We start from the raw sequence: 21,548 nt of genomic DNA on the forward strand, positions 1-21,548 counted from the left end.
AGACCTTCTCTTCAAGGGCCCATTTACAGTTTAGACCTTCTCTTCAAGGGCCCATTTACAGTTTAGACTTTCTCTTCTCCACTCCATTGAGCGCCCATTCGCCTTCAATCAATCCAATAGACTCTTTCAATGCTATGGGATGATCAGGAGGTCATGTGTTTCTAATTCCACCGGGCACACCTTTGGTGTTCATTCACTGGGGAAGCGATAGGCAGGAGATTACAGGGTAGCCACTTCCTAATAGCCCACCCTAGGATGGCAGAGAGAGGGAGATGCAGATAAAGACATGAGAGAGAGAGAGGAGGAGGAGAGAGAGGAAGAGAGGAAGAGGCCAATTGCCCGGCTGAATGACGCTGGCAGTAGGCACGAGCTGGGTCCGGTGTCATGAATACAGTCAGCTGGCATGGCTCCATGCCCAATTTTGAGGGCAGATGTTGCGGAGAGAGAGAGAGAGAGCGAGAGAGAGAGAGAGAGAGAGAGAGAGAGAGAGAGAGAGAGAGAGAGAGAGAGAGAGAGAGAGAGAGAGAGAGAGAGAGAGCAGGCCCTCAGGCATTCCTGTGACGTGTTGTGATGGCAGGACTCAGTACTGTGGCTGCCACCCAGCCAGCTGCCATCTGAAGTGCCACTCTGCACCCAGAGGGAGAGAGAGAGAGAGAGAGAGAGAGAGAGAGAGAGAGAGAGAGAGAGAGAGAGAGTCAAACTGGCCCTGACCAGAAGGGGTGGGTGTACGCCTCTATCACGCCATGTGTGGGTACAAAGCTCAGGCTTCCGCAGATCCACACCAACGGCGAAGGCTGCCAACACCTGTCATCTGGATGTGCTAGCGGGTGGGATGGCGAGCAGGCGGGCGGGAGGGCGGGCATTGAAGGAGTTGACAAATGCGGGAGCAGAGAAATGGTCACAGGATGCAGCTGGCTAGCATCAAGTACTTCCTCATCACAGTTAGACTGACTGCAGGCCTCTGAGCTAGGAAGAGGAGAGGAAACACAACTCTGTAATATTTGTCATCTTCTGTGTATGACTTTGCACATCTTCTTAATGAAGGAACATGTGCGACTATGAGGGAAAAGCTTTTTTGTTTGAGGTCATGAAGAAGACTAGGCAGAGAAAGGGTTTGTATCGACTCTAAGATCCTTATCAAAGCCCCAATGAGAGCAAAAGTTCCTCTCTACAAAGTTTGGGAGGCCAGTCCAGGCGACTCTATGGTGCAGACATTGGCAAATAGAGCAGTCCTCCTGGCGGTGGCCCTCGTCTAAAAACAAACAAACAGGAAGCCAGTTCACCTAATAGAAGTAGTACTTAGTTTTATCAGTTGGAGATGATCACTTTAACGACTCTGTATTTCTCCTCAGGCATGGGGGAACAGATTTCACTTCTTCTTTTTGTCTATGGAACGGAAAGAGAATTGCATAATGTTCTTTGGTGCTTGACAATATCCTCCCTTAATCAAATTTCCTCAAGATCTTGATAACTCAGAGGTTGAGACAAAGTCAACTGTTTGAAGTGGATTTCGCAACAGGACTTAATTGATTAGGTCAGCCTGTAGGACTTTCTTGGCAGAGGGACGGAGATTTAATTGGAAGCCAGAGACATGATTAGGAGAAGTACTGATTGAATGATAGGACCAAGGCCATGCCAGACTACTGTCTCTGCTTAGTCCTCAATCCATGATTATAATTATGACAGCATGGTGATGTTGAAGTCTGTTGAACATGACTTGGACAAGCAGAGGTCAATCAACTAACTCAGTGGAGGAACGTAATACTTCTACGAATGCTAATGCGATAATAATGTGATACTACAGTTTCTCGAATGATATCTCCACATACATTTGTGTAACATTGTGTTGTACAGTACGTACCCTTATGGGTTTGGTCCATCCAGATTTGACCCAGTTCCATTTCGGTCACAATGTGTGTGTGCACATATCTGAAAAGACTGAAAGGGTGTAACCCAGTGGAGGCTGGTGGAGGTAAACATTGGATGACGAGCTCATTGTAATGCACGGAATGGAATAAGGACCTCATTCTGTTCCATGCATTACAATGATCCAGTCCTCCGATTTCTACCTCCACTGGCCTCCCTTGGTGTAATTAAAATGGTGATGAAGGATGACTCTTTCTCTGTAATCAAAAGCATGTTTAGAAATGTACAGACAATGGCATGTACTATAGTGTTCTATTGTGTTGTTTGTGACACAGTTACCACAAACAGAAGGATAGTTCTATTTTCCCCAGCTTTCTGTCAAGCTCCCCCTGTCCTCTCCTGCAGTGTCTGACCCTACACCCTTGTCTGAATCAAGGGTCTGACTTCTTCACCGATTCTGCTTCCTTCAGCAGAATGTTTCTATTTTCTATTTCTTCTGTCAAAGGTTAGCTTGCACTGCACTTCCTCCCCCCTCTCTCTCTATCTCTCAGGGGAGGGAGATGGAGAGGGAGAAATCCATCTGTCAAAAAAAAAAAAAAAAAAAAAAAAAGCTCTACTCAGGAGATCTACAGTAGCATGTTTAAAAGATAGAAGCGCTAATTGTCCGATGATATTTTCAAGTCCATTACATATTAAGACCAATGCAATTAATTGGATACATTGATCAAATTAAACCGTTTGCCTTTCCCCATTAATGGATGTTTTTAGTTCATATATTTTATGCCCTCTTCAACTCTCTATTTTTTTTTTTTAACAAGATAAAAATAAAGATGAACTGTATGATGACTGTACGTCTCAGCTGTCTTTGCAACTACTACTGCGTGAGGTGGTTTTGATACACGGTCCGGCCAGAATAGAATCTTGAACTGTCTTTTAGGGACATCTTGTGGTTCAGATCAACATTACAACACTAAATAACGAGTACGATACCACATCTGATATGTCCTCTAAATTGTTTAATGTATAAGTGTTATGTGTATGCATTTGATGAGCATGTTTTCATCTAGGAAATGTACAAAACCAGATCGTTTTTTTCTTATTTATTATCAGCAATTCGTCAGATACATATAAACAGCCTGTAGGAAAAGGAGAGCCCAGCGACTTTATTTTCACATGGTAATCGTCAATATCGCTTTAGCAAAGATCAGTAACGTTACACACACACGCACGCACACCCACACACGCACTTTTTTTTTTTTTTTACTTAACACCTTGTGCAATACAAAAGAAATGAACATATTTATATATAATACACAAATAAAATCATGAAATAAAAACATTATGCACTTTATTTACAACTCATAATTTAAGAAATATAAATCAAAAGTAAACATTCCTTTGACTTTCTGGCAACAAACTCCACAGAACCGTAAATGGTGGTCTCTATCACACCAGTGATACCCTCTATATTTGTATTAGGACAAAAATGTATAGCAGTAACCGACTAATTAATTTTGCATGACATTTGTCTACCTTCCTCACTGAATGCATAGCCAACAACTGACTTTCTCAGTATTTTGCATATACACCGTTTCAGAAATAGAGAATACTGACATTAAATGATTGAACATGCCATTGCATCAATGGCTAGAGGTGCTCGAGTTACATTTCCATTAAGAAGGTTCACTCCTTGCATCTCTTCATTGTGACTACCAATCTGAGTGTTGCTTCACTGTGACCGTATATATTCTAACTAACTATTGAAACACAGGACCTATGATAGCACCAACCCAGGGAATGGTCAAAGCAGTTGTGTGTGTGAGTGAGTGAATAGGTTAGATATGTCACCCTAAATGCAATTAGATGGTTCCATCCCCTCTCAAACAGAGTGAAGGTAATAGTGAAGCAGAATAATGAGAATTATTGAGAGAATATTCATGATACACAGAGATTGGCCCTAACCAATTTAGATACAAATAGGACAAGTTCTATAAGTGGTTGTTGTTAGTTTGTAGGAGACTTGAGATTACACATCAGTAGATATAGAGAGGATGTAATGAAGACTTTACTGTGGAGCAGAACGTCGTCTGAAGACTGTGAACAACCCCAGCCTCTTCAGTGTCAGTGACAATTGGGGGGCGGGATTCAATCAAACCCGCACTGCAGGTAAAGATGTATGTTCTTGCTTTGTAGAAATGCACTCTGTAATTTATACCATCAAACTCAGTTTTGTTGTGTTTCTCTCAATTCAACTTGATTACTAACATTATCATGGTGCACAAGCTATAAAATACATATTTCCTGCAGTGCCAGTTTAAGCAAATTGCTGACTTTGTGTCACTGAAAGACGATAATAAAGGAAATTGAAAACAATTCACTGTATTAAGCCTCCAGAGCCACAGTCAAAGAAGAGACAAACAAAGTCAGTCAGGCAGAGAATGAGACAGCATGCAGCTGTACACAATAGGAAGGTTAAGTGGTGAGCACAAAAAAAAATCATATTTACATTGCGTCCCATCATTTCACATACAAGAGGTAAAAGAAGAAAATATTAACAAACATTGGTGAGTTCTGTTTGCAAAAAGGTCTACTTATTTTTTTTATTTTTTTTATTTTTACATTTCTAGCACAAGACTGTACATCATCTTGTATTTGAAAGAGGCAGTTTCCTATGGCAATGCTAGTCATAAGTACATATCATGCTGCACTAATATAGTGCAAAATTGTGCCTGAAAAACGGAGCAGGGAGAGAGGCAGGCGTTATTTCCTGTGATGTTTGACAGTCTTTCTGAAAGATTAGGACACTCGTATTGTTTGAGGAAAATGGGATCTAGTCCAGGTCAAAATAGTGAACCAGAATGTTTTTCCAGGAAAAGAAAAAAAGCGGTGAGTGTCATGTCAATTCCAACAGAGAAGAGCCGGCTCACTTGTGCCCAAGGAGGGACAGGGAGCAGACCAGAGGAGATTTGTGCTTTCTCAGCAACATTTTTGTGTTTTGGGGGTGGGGGTTCCTCTCCAACAACCTTCGTTTTGAAAGACGTTTTATTTTACAGAAAGTAGTAAATGGCAGATAAGCAAAGGCAGACTTCTGTAAGAAGATAGAGTTTGTGAAGGCTCTTGTGAAACAAAGTATACAAATGTAAATAACATAACAAAAAAAGAGGAAGGGAAAGTTCTAGGCTACTAATGAACATGGATTTCTGTTTGACTTCTTTTTGTTCTCTGAGGTTGATGATTTTTATCTCTTACATCAGTCCGTAGTCTTCCCAGGATTCCAGATGTTTTGACCTCGCCCATTGGCAGCCTGAGGAGAGAAGTGGGTTTCCGTGACAACCCGTCTGTCCCAGGACAGTCTCCATGGTAGAAAATGTGTGAGTGGGTGACGGTCTACATGTCAGCATCGCCGTCGTAGGCCAGTGTCAGGGGCTTCAATCTGTTGTTCATCTGTCTTCGCTGGGGTTTCTTTGGCTTTTTACTGGAAAAATTAAGAAGAAGAAAACGTATTACATGTTATAAATGTTTTCCATGCTATTGTTAAAGAATGGTATTTTATATAAATGTTCTCTTATATTAGGAAGTTGCTTTCCATCTTTTGAAACACTTATTTAATATTTGTCATGGAGAGAGCTCAAGCTCTGTTGAAGCCTATTAGCAAAGGGTGGTTTTACAAAAAAATGGCTTCTAAGACCCAAACGTTTCATGGGGTTCAATGGCCTCTTGTTAGTGTCCCATGCATTGCTGTGCTGAATGCTCAATGCTGAATGCCATGCGTTTAGCAAATTCAGTAGTCATGCAGCAATAGGCAACGTCGAAACCGCCTATAGCCGATTCACTGCTGTCAAGATTTTGTAAAGGAAACATCTACAGTACAATATCTCTAGCTCACAGAATAAGTGAGTGAGGCAACTCTCAGAGGCCCTTGACCTAGCATTGATTGATAATGACTAATGGAAAACTTCATCAACAGTCTGAACAGTTGCTTGTATCATTCTTTCCACATCAAGGTTTGGGGAGAGAGCAGTGGAGGTTGGTGGAGGTAGAAATCGGAGGACAGGCTCATTGTAATGTATGGAATGGAATAAGGAATGGTATCAAACACATGCTTGATACCAGTCCATGCATCACAATGAGCCCCTCCTCCAAATTCTAGCTCCACCAGACTCCCCTGGGAGAGACGTTTGGCTCAGGAAGCTGATGGAGGGGACAGGCACAGCAGCAGCTAACAGCCCAGAACAGTTTCCACTCACCTTAACGAAAACTACGACGCACAGAAACAGTGGTGTAGACAATTAGCTACTGTAGGTACAGGGCAACACTACTTCATAGCATATCTATGGCTAACATATCATGTCAAAACTCAACTCAACAAACTACAGTTAAGGTTACACAATAACACTGTAAGGCATTAAAGAAGATAGTATGGTAGAATATGGAAATGTGTTATGTTCATTGGAAATGGATGTGGAATGCAAGGATGGATGGAGTGACGAGGGACTGAATGGTAAATGATAAGAGATTAGATAAATGCTATGTGTAATTAATCTGTCTGACCAGAGGAGGGCAGAAGAGGGCTGATCATCAATGCATGTAGTAACCTTGACATCAGGATGATCTGAAGCGTTCTACTAGAAGTTAAACTCACTACGGCCCCCCTATGGAGGTGCTCTAAAGACTACAGTACCCACATTACCCTATTCTAGTCACATGATCAGGAGGGTCAGAGGGCTCACTGGCGTGGGATGGGACTTCCTGCTCACCTCCAACAACGGCTCCATGTGATTGGTTGGACAGGCACATGTGACGATAAGAAGGAAAAGGCGTATCATGTGACCAGCGAGGGCAGCCACAGTTTAAAAAATAACAACCTGCCTAAGTGATAAGGGTTTCAACACGCTGTTGCTGCTGCTGTTGTGGTGGTGGTGGTGGTGGTGGTTGTTGTTGTCGTTGTTGTCGTTGTTGTCGTTGTTGCTGTGGTGGTGGTGGTGGTGGTGGTGGTGGTGGTGGTTGTTGTTGTTGTTGTTGTTGTTGTTGTTGTGGTTGCTGTTGTTGTTGTTGTTGCTGTTGTTGTTGCTGCTGTTGTTGTTGTTGCTGTTGTTGTTGTTGCTGCTGCTGCTGTTGTTGTTGTTGTTGTTGCTGTTGTTGTTGCTGCTGTTGTTGTTGTTGTTGTTGTTGCTGTTGTTGTTGTTGTTGCTGTTGCTGTTGCTGTTGTTGTTGCTGTTGTTGTTGTTGTGGTTGATGTTGTTGCGGTTCTTGCTGCTCTGCCTGGTGTTGGCAGTCTGGGCATGTGTATGTTTCAGTATGGTCCCACCAGATGACAGAGTCAGTGGATGTGTCGGACTGACGGGTACCAAACATACTGACAGGCACGCATGAGGTTGAGGTGTGTGTGTGTCGGGGGTGGGGGGGTGAAAATAGAAAAGCAGAATGAAGAATGGGGGAGAGGGGAGGGGAGGGGAGTGGGGGCAAATAATAATGGCATGACTCCAAAGGAATGGGTGAATGAATGACATGAAACTTGTTGTATCCATGTGTATTGTGATGTGCATTGCGGTGGAGAGAGAGTCAGTATCAGAGGGGTAACTTACCATGCTAGGTAGGTCATAGAGACTATAAAGACGAGTAGGACAATGGCTCCTGCCGCCACACCGTAGACCCATGTCTTCAGCTTGCCATCTGTGAAGCAGGGGACATAACAGAAACTCAATGGATGAGTGGCTAAGCAAAATACAACTCACAATAGACTCCCCCACTTAGAATCAGCGCATCCCCTGTCCTGTACAACAGAGGGCAGTAGAGCGCCATAGGTGTGGAATGGAATCCATCTCCATAATTTTGCTGCTCAACTTTTGTATTTAAAGTCCTTGTTTGTGAATAATGCTTTTTTCCCTTTTTTTGTTTTTGTTAAGAATAATAAACAGTATTATGCCGCACTACATCATCACAAGTGTACAAGGACATTCAGAGGACAACATACTATACTGCCAGGATGGGTGTGGAGCTGCAGAAATGGTGGAAGTTACACCTGTCCTCTGTATCTTCACAATTGAAATTGATAGATATTGATATAAATTAATTCATGGATAAAGTATAGATATATACACATATAAAAAACAGTACACAGACACAAATACCACTTCATCAAATGTTTTGAATGATGATGATTCTGTAATTTGTCCTTTATTTTAAACTGCTTTATGCTGCTGTTTGTTTTGTAAAAACCCTGTAGTTGTGCTGTTGCCTGTCTTGGCCGGCCAGGACTCTCTTGTAAAATATATTTTTAATCTCAATGAGTTTTTTTTATGCCTGGTTAAATGAAGGTTAAATAAATAAATAAATAATTCATCAGCATTGTGATGAAGGACGCCAGGTTGTTTACCTGGACTGAAGGGCTGCAGGAACCAGGTCCGCCCCGCCCTGCCAGGCTGGTTGGCGGGCTCCGTGGGGCTGATGGCCCGTATGGTCTTCACGTCCGCCCGGTTGTCTCCTGCCGTGGGGATCTCCAGCACGGGGATGACGGTGCACTGGTCCAGGAGACCGTCGGAGGTCATGACCTCCGTGTAGCCGTCCTCACAGCCACACACACCCGCCTGGCGGAGAAGCAACAACAACAACACACCACACACACACACACACACACACACACACACACACACACATCGTCATACACAGGTCCACCACTACGTACATTACAGTAGTGGAACACATATACACAATCACATACTGATACCGTTTCCAGGCTGATCAGTGACATGTTCATGTCATCGAAAAATGACATGATTCGAGTTCAGTCGAATACAGCTATTTTAGTCCAATTTAATCCCTTTCATTCATTCAATTGAATCAAGGTTGTTTTGATCCAAGTCTATCATGTTGTAATTCCTGAAAAACATCACGCAGCTTTAGTACGCAAGCTGATATCTTGGCAGGATTCAACTGAATTATTATAAGGTTCAATCCCCTTTGCAATGGTGCAGGCAGAGAGAGTGGGGAGAGGAGAGCTTGTTCTTTGATTTGGAGGGTGGGGTGTGTCAGCCCAAAGTTTCCTCCTGTTCTCTCTCTCTCTCTTTCTTCTCATCCCCCCATTCTCTGTCTTCTCTATCTGCCTGCTCGCGACGGGGGGGGGTCTCCCCTATTCCCCCCGGCAATCTCCGGAGGATAATCACCCCGCAGAAATACCCACAATGCAAACAGTGGCTGTACAACACACACGGGGCCAGCAGATGAGAGAGAGAGAGGAAATCTGAGATTCATTTGCATATTCAAAGTGGCAGATGAGAGGGGGGCCGGATGCAGTCTTATCATCTGCTTTATATGCAGCAGAGTTCAATGCCACAGCATGGGGGGGTACACACACACACACACACACACACACACTGCATATGCTGAAATTGATTTAGAAATACAGTACACACAAGGATCACACACACACTCACACACTCACACACTCACACACACACACACACACACACACACACACACACACACACACACACACACACTGGAATCGCTCTCACACACGACCACACCTACCACACAAGTACAGAAACAAAAACACAGTAAACACACAGCCTACAGTATGGTACGCCTCCAAGCTGGTAACAGAACCGCACCAACGCCACCAACACACAGTACACAAACACCCAGTAACACACACTGTACCGTACTCTAGGCAGACGTCAACACACTTTTGAACAGCATTCATGTGACATGTTGTTCCAGCTCACACAGACGGCGCTCAGGGTTGTGATGCAGGGTGGTGACTGGTGTAGGCGTAGTGATGGGTAACTAGCTCTGATGCAGGCTGACACTGGTGCCTGAGCCCTGCAGATCCCCCCTGCTCTCCCCTCTGTCTACTGAAGGGCTCTACTGGTGTTTCCAGGAAATTGAACCTGTTTGTTCTGAAAAGAAACGCTCTGATTTCTGAGCCCCAAGGAGTAGGAAGAAGAAGAAGAAGAAGAAGAAGAAGAAGAAAAAGAAGAAGAAGAAGAAGAAGTAGAAGGAAGAGGAAGGAGGAGGAGGTGGAGGACCGGGGGAGGAGGAGGAGGAGGAAGACGGGGTGGTGGAGGAGGAAAAGTACCGGAGGGGGGAGGATTGTGGGAGGAGGAGGAGGAGGAATACAGGAGGAAGAGGAGGAGGAGACTTCAAAAGCCACTTACGTCTATTCTGGGATGTTTCTCTCACACTGGAGTGACAAATCAAATCCACCTTCAGACTTACACTGTGCTGAAGAATATGGGATTCATTGAAGAATAAAAAAAAATATTCATGTATTCTATGCCTACTATGCCTTTTTGTTTTGTCTCTGGGAATAACTATAACACGCTCAATGAGGTGTGGCGAATACAGATGAAAAAGCGAATAGAATCTTGATTAAGCGTCGCAATTTTCCAGGCTGCGGTAAAGGCATGTACTATATTGATACGCGTGTGTGTATGTATAACATCACAGCAGGTGCTTCGCCCCTGAGCATCTCTCACTACAGGTGGGTTCAATGGGAAGACCTTCAGCATAAACACATCATCACCAGCACACCACTGCAACGCTCTTATCTCTGTTTCTTAACCTCTTTCTAACTGGCCCAGATGGACTGGTGTCATCCACACGCACACGCACACGCACACACACTCGCACTGGCACACTCACACTCACACTCACTTACTCACACACACACACACACACACACACACACACTCACACACACTCACACACACTCACTCGCACACGCACACGCACTCGCACTCGCACACGCACACGCACACACACACACTCACACACACACACTCACACGCACGCACGCACGCACGCTCGCTCGCTCGCACACACACACTCACACACACACACACACACTCACACTCACACTCACACACACACACTCACACTCACACTCACACTCACACTCACGCTCACGCTCACGCTCACACTCGCACTCGCACTCACACTCACACTCACACTCACACTCACACTCACACTCACACACTCACACTCACACACACTCTCACACACACACACACACACACACTCACACACACACTCACACACACACACACACACACACACGCTATTACTCATCTTCTCCGTCTCCAGGGCAACCGCTCTCAGACTCACCTCTGTGCAGACGGACCGCGGTTTGTCACAGGCGGGGTCACATGACCGATCAGCTAGCGGCTGGACTGTCATTGGGCATCCACCTGCGGGGCAAGGGTCAGGGGTCAACAATGAGTGATCTTGGCAGTGGAACGTGCACTCACACACATACACACACACACACACACACACACACACACTCAGAATGGGAGCATACGCAGCCCATATTCTTTGCTACCGTCTTTGTTATTCTTCTTCAGTTTGTTGTGCTGGAGGCAACAGGGATCAGAGGATCTACACGCCTCTCTCCCTCTCTCAGTCTCTCTCCCTCCCTCTCTCTCTGTCTCAGTCTCTCTCTCCCTCCCTCCCTCTCTCTCTCTCTCTATCTCAGTCTCTCTCCCTCCCACTCTCTCTCTGTCTCAGTCTCTCTCTCCCTCTCTCAGTCTCTCTCCCTCCCTCTCTCAGTCTCTCTCCCTCCCCCCCTCCCTCCCTCCCTCCCTCCCTCTCTCTCTCCCTCCCTCCCTCCCTCTCTATCTCATTCCAGAGCATGAGGCAGGCTGCAACAATGGATCTCAGCCTCCCTATTGTTCAGCCCCTTATTCAGCACTACGGTGTCTGCGTTTCCATACTGGAATAGTTTGGTCATTTCTTACCCGTTTTCACTCTGATACCCACAATAAGAAATTCCACTCAGACCTCAGTCGAATACACACAATCCTATTAGTTCACGGTTAAGTAGACAGTGCACAGCCGCCTCACAGAATGTAAGCGTGCACAATCACTTGGGTAAATATGAAGCCTTTCCTCTCTCATTTTCCCAAATGAATAGCGCGCGTGTGTGTGTGTGTGTGTGTGTGTGTGTGTGTGTGTAGGCCTAAGGAGACCCTGCACTGCAACATTACAACAACTGTTCTCTTTTTAGAGAACCTTAAATGCTTCAGATATCAAGGAAAAGAAAGGTCTCAGAAATACAGCGGTCTAGCCCCGGCCCCGTTCTTTTCCCGTTTTCTCGTTGTTTAAGAGATAGCCCCGGGGAGAATCCTATTGTCCAATCACTGCAGTGGAATGGACTGCCCTGAGGCGAAAGAGAGAGGGGCTCCTCTCACTGAGCTTTTCATTTTCACTACACTAGAACTTGATCAATACACTGCAAGGATACCAGAAGAGATTGAAATTTGAAGAGAGAGAGAGAGGGGGGGGGGAATACTAGACCCTAACTCCCAGCTCATACAGTCAGTAACACAACCGCTAGCCCTCACTGCTAGCTTAGGAGCTCTTACACGGTTACTATGGCAATCTCTTAAGTGGCAGCCACCAGGACTGGATTTTGGCGGTTGGAGTTGAAGCGGAAAAACATGGTAACCAGGTGCAACTCTAGGGTTACCTGGGTTACCGCAATCGCTAATTACTCCGAAGTACTCAGGAGAGATGTGTTGCCAAATGTAAAAGAGTAGCCCTGGACAAGCTCCCAGCGTGTGATTCACAAAAATGCAACTGTCTGCAGAAAAACCGTGGTGATCTATCAAAGGTGCTGTTGAATATTCATGGAGTGACGAGGAGCATGGATAGTGAACTTATTATGCATATTCATGAGGGAAAAGCCACTGCTCGAGAGGAAACGTTTACATCAAGGAATTGCCGGCTATCCGCCAATCAAAGCGCGCCTGAAATATGCATGCCATCTGGAAACATGAAATGCCTTGGCAGGGTATTCATCACATACTGATACACATGATTTTAAGGTATCATGCAAATGTCACACTGTACTACTACACACACGCACGCACACACACACACACACACACACACACACACACACACACACACACACACACACACATCACAGTGTACAGTACATATGGATTACAGCAGTGTTTGAGCCTCCTTCATCCATCAGGGTGATTTATCAGTCAATAAGACAGATGTCTTGTATCTTGTGAAATGACAGGTGTCATGATATACAACACAGTACCACAGTAACACCTCAGTCAGGCTCTCCAGGTAATGAGAAGTGAGTAGATAGAGACTGTAGTGAAGTGAGTAGATAGAGACTGTAGTGAAGTGAGTAGATAGAGACTGTAGTGAAGTGAGTAGATCACAGACCCGCAATCGTCGTTGCTTAAAGTCCTTAACACTAGAACATCCGTGCCTTTTTACCTACTAAAAGAGCCGTCAAATGACCCCCCTCTTTACAATGCTCAAGCTGCTATTTACCCACAACAACCACTAGTTGGCTGCTTGTAAATTAACCTGCTTCCTACACAGAAAAACTGCAAAATAGCTTTATACTAGCTTATCCTGATGTGATTTTGAAAATGTAAGGATACTGGGTGGTAGAACGCACATATCTAGGAAAAGTCATAAAAGGAGGGTCCTGAAATTTGATCGAGGGCAAAGATCAAGGGGTCAAATGACCCCTCATGGTTGATTAAGGGCCAATCCCAATTCCCTTTTCTACCCCTATGGCTCGTTTTCGAGTGTCACTCGATTCGAAGGCAAGGCCTTCGAATACGTCACAAGCCCTACCCCTTGAAATCTAAGCCCTTTGAATTGGGACAGCCCTTCACGGCGCCTACGTCATCAACAGTGGTTTAGACGCGGTACGGGTGACGCGTTGTGTTGCCGGCGAATTCTCTCTCCTGTGACCGGAGGAGATAGCAAAGATGGCGGCCGTTAGCATCACAAACACTATGATAACATCCTCCGTAGTATCTAGTCTATCTCAGTCACAGACATGTTCAACAACAAAGAAGGGATACAACTAAAAAACATGTTAACTCACTATTCACCTTGTTATACAACAACTACTACTACTACTACAAGTGTCTATGACTACTGTTCATGTTAAATCCGTGTGGAGCTAATGCTATCGCGTCTCCACAGGCTAAAGTACAACTACACTAATATCCTTAACTTATGTCCTAATCACACTACTGTCATACAAGTCGTACCTTCTCATTGACATGGACATAAACACACCTGCTACCTTCTTTGAAAGAAATCGCGATTTATTCAGTGAAAACTAGTACACACAATCAACTAGCACATGATAGCACAACAATAGCATAGCATTCGCGAACACAATCAGTCAATGCAACTAGCACAACAACTAGCGCCGTAGCTCTCATGTACTACTAAACCAACGCATCATTTCTACTAACACAGTAATATGACATGATCACACTAGTCTAGTCGTGTTTAAGCCCAGGAGGAGGATAAAGATGATGATAGATGATAGATGAGGATCTTCTTCTCCTGGGTTGATGACGAAAGATGGCGGCTGTTAGCATCGCCAACACTATGATAACATCCTCCGTAGTATCTAGGATAAACGGGTTATTTTGCTAAACTGGACACATTTTGTGAATATATATGGTTACTTTCTCGCCTGAAAACATATAAAAACTTCATAAAATGACATATTAACACTTGTAGAGCCAAATTACAGATTGTAGCCAATGGCGGCCAAAATTGAGGATTTTATATTTGTAGATGATTCGCAATGCATCCTGGTATCAAGGGGTAGCGTACCTCTAGCCCTTCGAAGCTAGTCTGGTCCTGAAATCGCTCGAAACGAAGTAATAGTTAGCCCTCCCCCTTACCCCTAGCCCTCGATGAAATATGAATTGGGACAGCCCTCGCCCTAAACGTGAACGCGCAAATCGAGCCATAGGGGTGAAAACGAAGGGCTAGGGGTGAATTGGGATTGGCCCTAAGTGTTGAAGTCCTTAATAAGACACAGATGCTGTAGCGACGTAGCGTGTATGTTTTTTGATACAATTACATTGCATTACAATAACTGATGGAGGTGGAGGCTGGCGGGGGGAGAAATTGGCAGGGTTGCCAACTCTCACGCATCGACCGTGACATTCACTCTCACGTTCTCACACTAACAAGTCAACTCTCACGTGCTTACCACGATACTCACCATCCAAAATACACTATCATTCATTCAATTCATCTCTGACCATTTATATGACCGTTTATATGACCGTATATATGACTGTGTATATATATATATATATACTGTATATATATATATATATAGTTGCATACCTCTCGCAGTTATTTTCTGCCTAAACCAGCATTCCTTGTGCATGCTGCCCACCATGTAGCATGCACCTGGCTGGTGGATATTCCAAACTCTCTGTGGACCTAGACACGGCTGCACTGCTGCTTGCACAAGCGAAATCGGAAGGCATTTCCGATGGGACTAGCTAACATGAAAGGCACCATATGAGTTCTAAGTTGGATAATGATATAGAATGATAATAACATGATAATAACATATTTGAGCAAAAAAAAATTCTGCCACTACTGATCTTGAGTTATGGCAACATACCTACACATACAACCACCAAAAGAGCAGCGGTCTGTAGGGAGATGAGGGTCTTAATCTAAGATAACATCTTCTAATCCCCGTTCCCCGTCAACACGGCAGATGTTCGAGACCCTGGATGAAGTGGTGCGTTACAATGAGCCCCGTTCTCCGATTTCTACCTTCACCAGCCTCCCCTGCTCCACGCACTTCACCACTTCAACCTGGCCTCCGCAAGCTACCACTGTTAATCTGACGTGTGACGGGCGATGGGATTAGGACGTGTGTGTGTGTGTGAGTGTGTGTGTGACTTTATCATGGATTAAAGCCTGGTCTCCCTGCGGGCTGCTTTGCTCCTTTGATGACAGTGACAGGGGATGTTGCTTTCCACTCTGTCCCCCCCCCCCCCCCCCCCCCAGAACGTGTCTCTTAACCGATAGCAACAGGGGGCTTTAAATAACCTTATCCACATCATCAGGCAGGGAGGAGGCAGGGAGAGTGGCAGACCAGGAGAGTGTGCTGACTGGGTGCTGTCATCAGGAGAGTGTGTCGGGATGTCTGACCTTGTTCACATCACAAACGCACCGCACTGTGATTAAGAACCATCTTGAGAGGCAGCGGCAGATATTTACCACGGTATGAATTGCTTTGTACTACTGTAACACACACTACTGCTTAATCCCCTGCTGAGCCCATACGGCGTGTCAAAGGAGTACGGTAAACACTGTTTATGAACAGACGGCCACATTGCTGTATTGTGGGTAGAGTAGCGCAGAGTGACGGGGTGGGTAGAACCGTGGTGCTTCATACCTGTGACGTTTAATCCGTCTGAACGCTGGCACCACACCTGGCGAGAGGAGCTCCTCCACGCTCCGGTCATCCATTTGTACTCCAGACACTGGCCCTCTGTGAAGGAGTAGGGGGGGGGTGAAGCATGGGTCAGTGGTACTGACTGTCTCCTTCACAGATATAGGAATGAATCTCACAGGGAAACACATACAGCGCAGAGACATGCATTGTCACACAGGAGACATGTGTACTACCACATAGGTATAATATGCCGTGTGTGTGTAGATCGATATGATATGATATGAATGAAACACTTTTGAGCAAAGAAGTGCTTCAATACAAATTCAATCCGAATTCCAAATCAAGATCAGATTCAACATCACCAGACCCTCTGTTTGTGCAGGGAAACGTTGCATAATGCATTCATGTCATACAGTGAAGACTAGACATGGGGGTGGTCAATTCTGTTTTGATCCAGTGAGTTCCATAGATACAGGTACTGTATAACCTACCTGTGCAGGGCCGGGCCTCCCACTCTGGTTCTGGACACTGCATCAGGTTCTCGGGTTCCTGAGCCAGGACGGCTCTGGAGCGGACCTGGACTGAGCCGAAGCCCAGGTCGTCTCCGCCCACACAGCTCAGCTGACATGGGCTCCAGACGGTCCAGTCTGTCAGGTAGCAGTCCCCTACACCACCGAGACGGAAACAACAAGAAAACGCAAGCCGTGATTGGGTGAGGCGCAGGCTGGTTGGGTGAACGAACGGAAGAAACAGAGTTGCTCACTCTTGCTCCGATGCTGATTATTGATTGGACTGATGTTGAAGCAGCGAACTGCCTTCTTTAAGGATTCAATCCAGCAGTCCCCTAACCACACACGTGTGTACACATGCAGGCGCACCCAGGCGCACACACACACACACACACACACACACACACACACACACACACACACACATACTCGTTTAACCTGCGTGGTGGGGACAGTGGACAAAGGGGTGTCTGCTGGGGACCACCCTTTCTAAATGAGATACAGACATGGTTCCAAGTCAAAAAAATATTTTTCAATTTTATATTTTCATCCATCACTTTAAATGTTAAGATTTCTCATTTTATTTTTTCACTTATGGCATATGACTTTTACCAACACGGTGGGGACTTAAGGGGGGGCGGGGCACAACACCAGGTAGTTTGGACTCATTAGTGCCCCTGCTGGTTGAGAAGTGTAAATCATCTCTTAGCAGTGTGGTAATACTGTTGCTGTATTCAATCTCAATATTATATATTCAGTAAGTAAGTAGCATTTTATTTATATAGCACCCTTCACAGTACGAATACACAGAGTGCTTCACAGTAAAAACAACATCATCATCATCATATAACTGCATGGTGCAGAACAGTGCTTTGAAAAAGTGCAAGTGCAATTTTTCAATATATATAAAGGATATATTTGTACCTTGATTTATGTTACTTTTGTAAAGATTTAATATATTTTTGTTTAAAATTTGCAGATTATTTTTGATTTTATTCATGTTATTTGACAAATACATCAGACATTAATCAACAGTTACTCAGTACTTGCTGTCCTATGCTGGGCTGTCCTATGCTGAACTGTCCTGTGCTGGGCTAGGCTGGGCTGTGCTGTCTTGTCCTGGGCTGTGCTGTCCTCTGCTGAGCTGTGCTGGGCTGAGCTGTGCTGGGCTGAGCCAAGCTGCTACACACACATGTGCATAAAACTCTGTGCGCTTTACAATACGGGAGGACCGTGATGTACGTAGTATAAAAAAACTACTTTCATAACCATATTTAAGATCAGAGGATAAACAAACTATTTACATAACCATATTTCTGATCAGAGGATAAACTAACTATTTACATGAACATATTTAAGATATGCCCGCCCCCCTCCCCTCCCTAGGTCTGATCATGATAGCAGTCTTGTACCAAAGCCAAGGCTAGGTAATGAGATGGCACAGTGACTACGTTTACATGCACACCATATTCCTGTTCGAATCGGAATATTCTCAATATATTTTCAAAGACTAACGTTAACGTTACACGGTCTGCATCTGCTCATATCAACATAGTTCACACAACTCTGATCTGGCCGACTGTTTAGCCGAGCCAGGTGCCATTCCCGAGAGCGATTTTTTAAACTAAAATAAAATAACCAGAATGTTTATGATATGCTTTTTGTTAACTTTAGCACTGTGAGACTTACAGTTGGAGTTCATATAATTGTAATCTCACCATATATGACAATACTCTTAAAAGGGTTAAAATAAATACATACAATATCCTTTGTAAAAGTCAAACCCTGAAAAGTCATCAAACTGTGATGGAGCATATTAAGCCAGTAGCTTTTGGAAAATGGATGCATTTTGTACATTCCTGGGCCTGCTTGTTAACTGAGAACCAATCACTATTCGCCTCCCCCTCCCCCACACAGCATCTTCCACAGACAGCAGCACACTCAGGCCTCAGCCGTTCATTTAACATTGCCGACCTCCTGAACTTTAGGCTCACTTTTGGGACACTTCCTATGTAGCCAGGGGAACAGAAAAAGACACACACCATCAGTGGGATGCCAGCTTTCAGACAAAATTGTTTTCAAGTCTCTAGTCCATTGTATGGCCAAACAGGGTTTAACTTATTGGGGATAGGCCTCCATTGACATTACATTGGCGACCTCCTGAACTTTAGGCTCACTTTTGGGACACTTCCTATGTAGCCAGGGGAACAGAAAAAGACACACACCATCAGTGGGATGCCAGCTTTCAGCCAAAAGTGATTTCAAGTCTCTAGCCCAATGTATCACCAAACAGCGCTCAATTTAGTTGTGCACTATGCAGACAGAGCACTGATTTGCACCCCTCCCCCACACAGTTAAGTTTCTGTTCTGCTGAAATCTGCCTCGCTCTGTTCAATTAACCTTCCTTCATGACCGGCTCACGGTGGGACCCGTGCCGTGCTGGCGCACTCATGTCCATAATCGAGAATTTCTCTTAGCTTCTCTCCCACCATGTCAGCCATGCAGAGAGCGATTTTTTTACTAAAATAAAATAACCAGAATGTTTATGATATGCTTTTTGTTAACTTTAGCACTGTGAGACTTACAGTTGGAGTTCATATAATTGTAATCTCACCATATATGACAATACTCTTAAAAGGGTTAAAATAAATACATACAATATCCTTTGTAAAAGTCAAACCCTGAAAAGTCATCAAACTGTGATGGAGCATATTAAGCCAGTAGCTTTTGGAAAATGGATGCATTTTGTACATTCCTGGGCCTGCTTGTTAACTGAGAACCAATCACTATTCGCCTCCCCCTCCCCCACACAGCATCTTCCACAGACAGCAGCACACTCAGGCCTCAGTCGTTCATTTAACATTGCCGACCTCCTGAACTTTAGGCTCACTTTTGGGACACTTCCTATGTAGCCAGGGGAACAGAAAAAGACACACACCATCAGTGGGATGCCAGCTTTCAGACAAAATTATTTTCAAGTCTCTAGTCCATTGTATGGCCAAACAGGGTTTAACTTATTGGGGATAGGCCTCCATTGACATTACATTGGCGACCTCCTGAACTTTAGGCTCATTTTTGGGACACTTCCTATGTAGCCAGGGGAACAGAAAAAGACACACACCATCAGTGGGATGCCAGCTTTCAGCCAAAAGTGATTTCAAGTCTCTAGCCCAATGTATCACCAAACAGCGCTCAATTTAGTTGTGCACTATGCAGACAGAGCACTGATTTGTATGAATTGTATAGGGGTATCCTTAAAAAATAACTGTGTTGTTTTCTTGTAGAATGCTATTTTTTAAGGATACCCCTATACAATTGTATGAATTTTTCAGATAAGAGGTTGTTCTTCGGCCCTCGTTATGTTAATTAGGATAAAGAGTTGAGTTGTATATTTTTTGTATTACATTGTCGTTAATGAATGAATGTTCTTCCTTCTGAACTCTGTGTTGTTATAATAGAAGTGTGACCCCTGTAATCCAGTATTTCCAGATATTGCAAGATGCCTGTAATAGAGCTTAGTGTAGAGCTTGTAGTACCAAACAGTGTTGTGCAAATAGTGATGACATCATAGGTACCCCTGAGGCTGGTTTGTCTGACAATGCCCCACCAGGATATGAAAAGTCAGGTCTGCAATAAAAAGTTATTAAAACTAGATATTTCAAGTGATTTTTATGATTGTGAAATCAAAAGCAATTTTTAGCAGTTTAAACCATGTCTCTAGAACATTTAGAAAGTACCGTCCCCATCATTCACCTCCTAGTCATGAGTCCCCATCATGTGATAAAAACAAGTATGTGTGTGTGTGTGTCGTGTCTCGTGCAAACCGGAGTCCATGTGTTGAACAGCAGAACAGGTAGCAGCCGGGGGGAGGGGCCGCGGTCTTGATGGGCCATCAAGGCTGATGGGCCATCAATTAAGGGTTGGCGAAAGTGAGTGCATGAGAGCCAGACAGTATTGAACACACTGAATCACAGGGTAGTTTACAGGCTAGTATTGTTAGTAATTTTAAGTACTTTTAGCCTACTTTACTAATATTTCCATTTCATGCAACTTTATACGTACAATCCACTACATTTCAGGGGGAAATACTGTACTTTATAAACTTTCAGTCATCATTTTAGGCTACTTTTTTAATGTAAAAACTAGGCCAGATTTACAAACCCTAACCCAAACCATTTTAACTATGTTGCACAACAGAGGGTCCTGTGTGTGGATTTGTTGGTTGCATTGCCATATGAGCACCGTAAAGCTACTTAGCTTTTCCCTAGGTCTACAGAGTTGGTACTCAGGATGATCAATCTATGTCCAAAATAAAGTTCAGACACCAAGTTTCAAGTCATTTGGTCTATTTTTGTGCAAAAGGGAAGCACTTAAAGTTTCAAAAAGCCGATAAGTTGAAGGCCCGCCCATCGAAAAGTACAGGTCCGATCGACACTGAAACAAAGCCTTTCCGTTCACCCCGGGCCATCAATCAACATACTAAAAAATCAGACTTCCACGACTTTAAAAAAAACAATCTGCTTCAGACTGGTCAGTTCTATCAGAGGGTGTTAGAGTGTAAGGCCTTACAGGCTCTTGACTTTGAGTTTTGAAACAGGCAATTAAGAAAAGTAAAACACTTGCAGGGTTTACTGCTTCACATTCGCGTATAGGGATCCCATTACATCCTCCGTGCTGACTTTTAGGTCTCTGGGGTCACAGGGAGCTACGCAGTGTACAAAAAGACACTTTTACTGGCTTTCTCATTTGAATTTAAAAAATGGAGGGAAAACTGCTTTTCATTAATATTTAATAAACGCATTGAGCCAGAGGGCTGACATTTGAGTATGTGCATTTTGACCTGGTGTGAGACAAGTATGCCGAGTCTCAGACCCAACCGACCTTCCTGAGTGTCAAAGGTCAGTCATCATTTTAGGCTACTTTTTTAATGTAAAAACTAGGCCAGATTTACAAACCCTAAC

At 44.2% G+C, this 21,548-nt stretch overlaps 1 protein-coding gene across 1 annotated transcript in view; it reads right to left on the bottom strand.

The window, feature by feature from the left end:
- Positions 1–5,253: 5,253 nt before the first annotated feature.
- The window catches only part of thsd7aa (thrombospondin, type I, domain containing 7Aa), a gene marked incomplete at both ends in the record, with an annotated part of 118,040 nt that continues 101,745 nt past the window's right edge, over positions 5,254–21,548 (bottom strand). The window contains 6 exons of the mRNA XM_080527735.1: positions 5,254–5,341; positions 7,452–7,539; positions 8,243–8,453; positions 10,972–11,054; positions 16,079–16,174; positions 16,570–16,743. Of these exons, the coding sequence (XP_080383861.1) occupies positions 5,254–5,341; positions 7,452–7,539; positions 8,243–8,453; positions 10,972–11,054; positions 16,079–16,174; positions 16,570–16,743 (740 nt within the window). The remainder of the gene's footprint in view (positions 5,342–7,451; positions 7,540–8,242; positions 8,454–10,971; positions 11,055–16,078; positions 16,175–16,569; positions 16,744–21,548) is intronic.

This window comes from Nansenia antarctica (assembly GCF_963989245.1).
Source record: "Nansenia antarctica genome assembly, chromosome: 3".
In the NCBI taxonomy this organism is placed as follows: Eukaryota; Metazoa; Chordata; class Actinopteri; order Argentiniformes; family Microstomatidae; genus Nansenia; species Nansenia antarctica.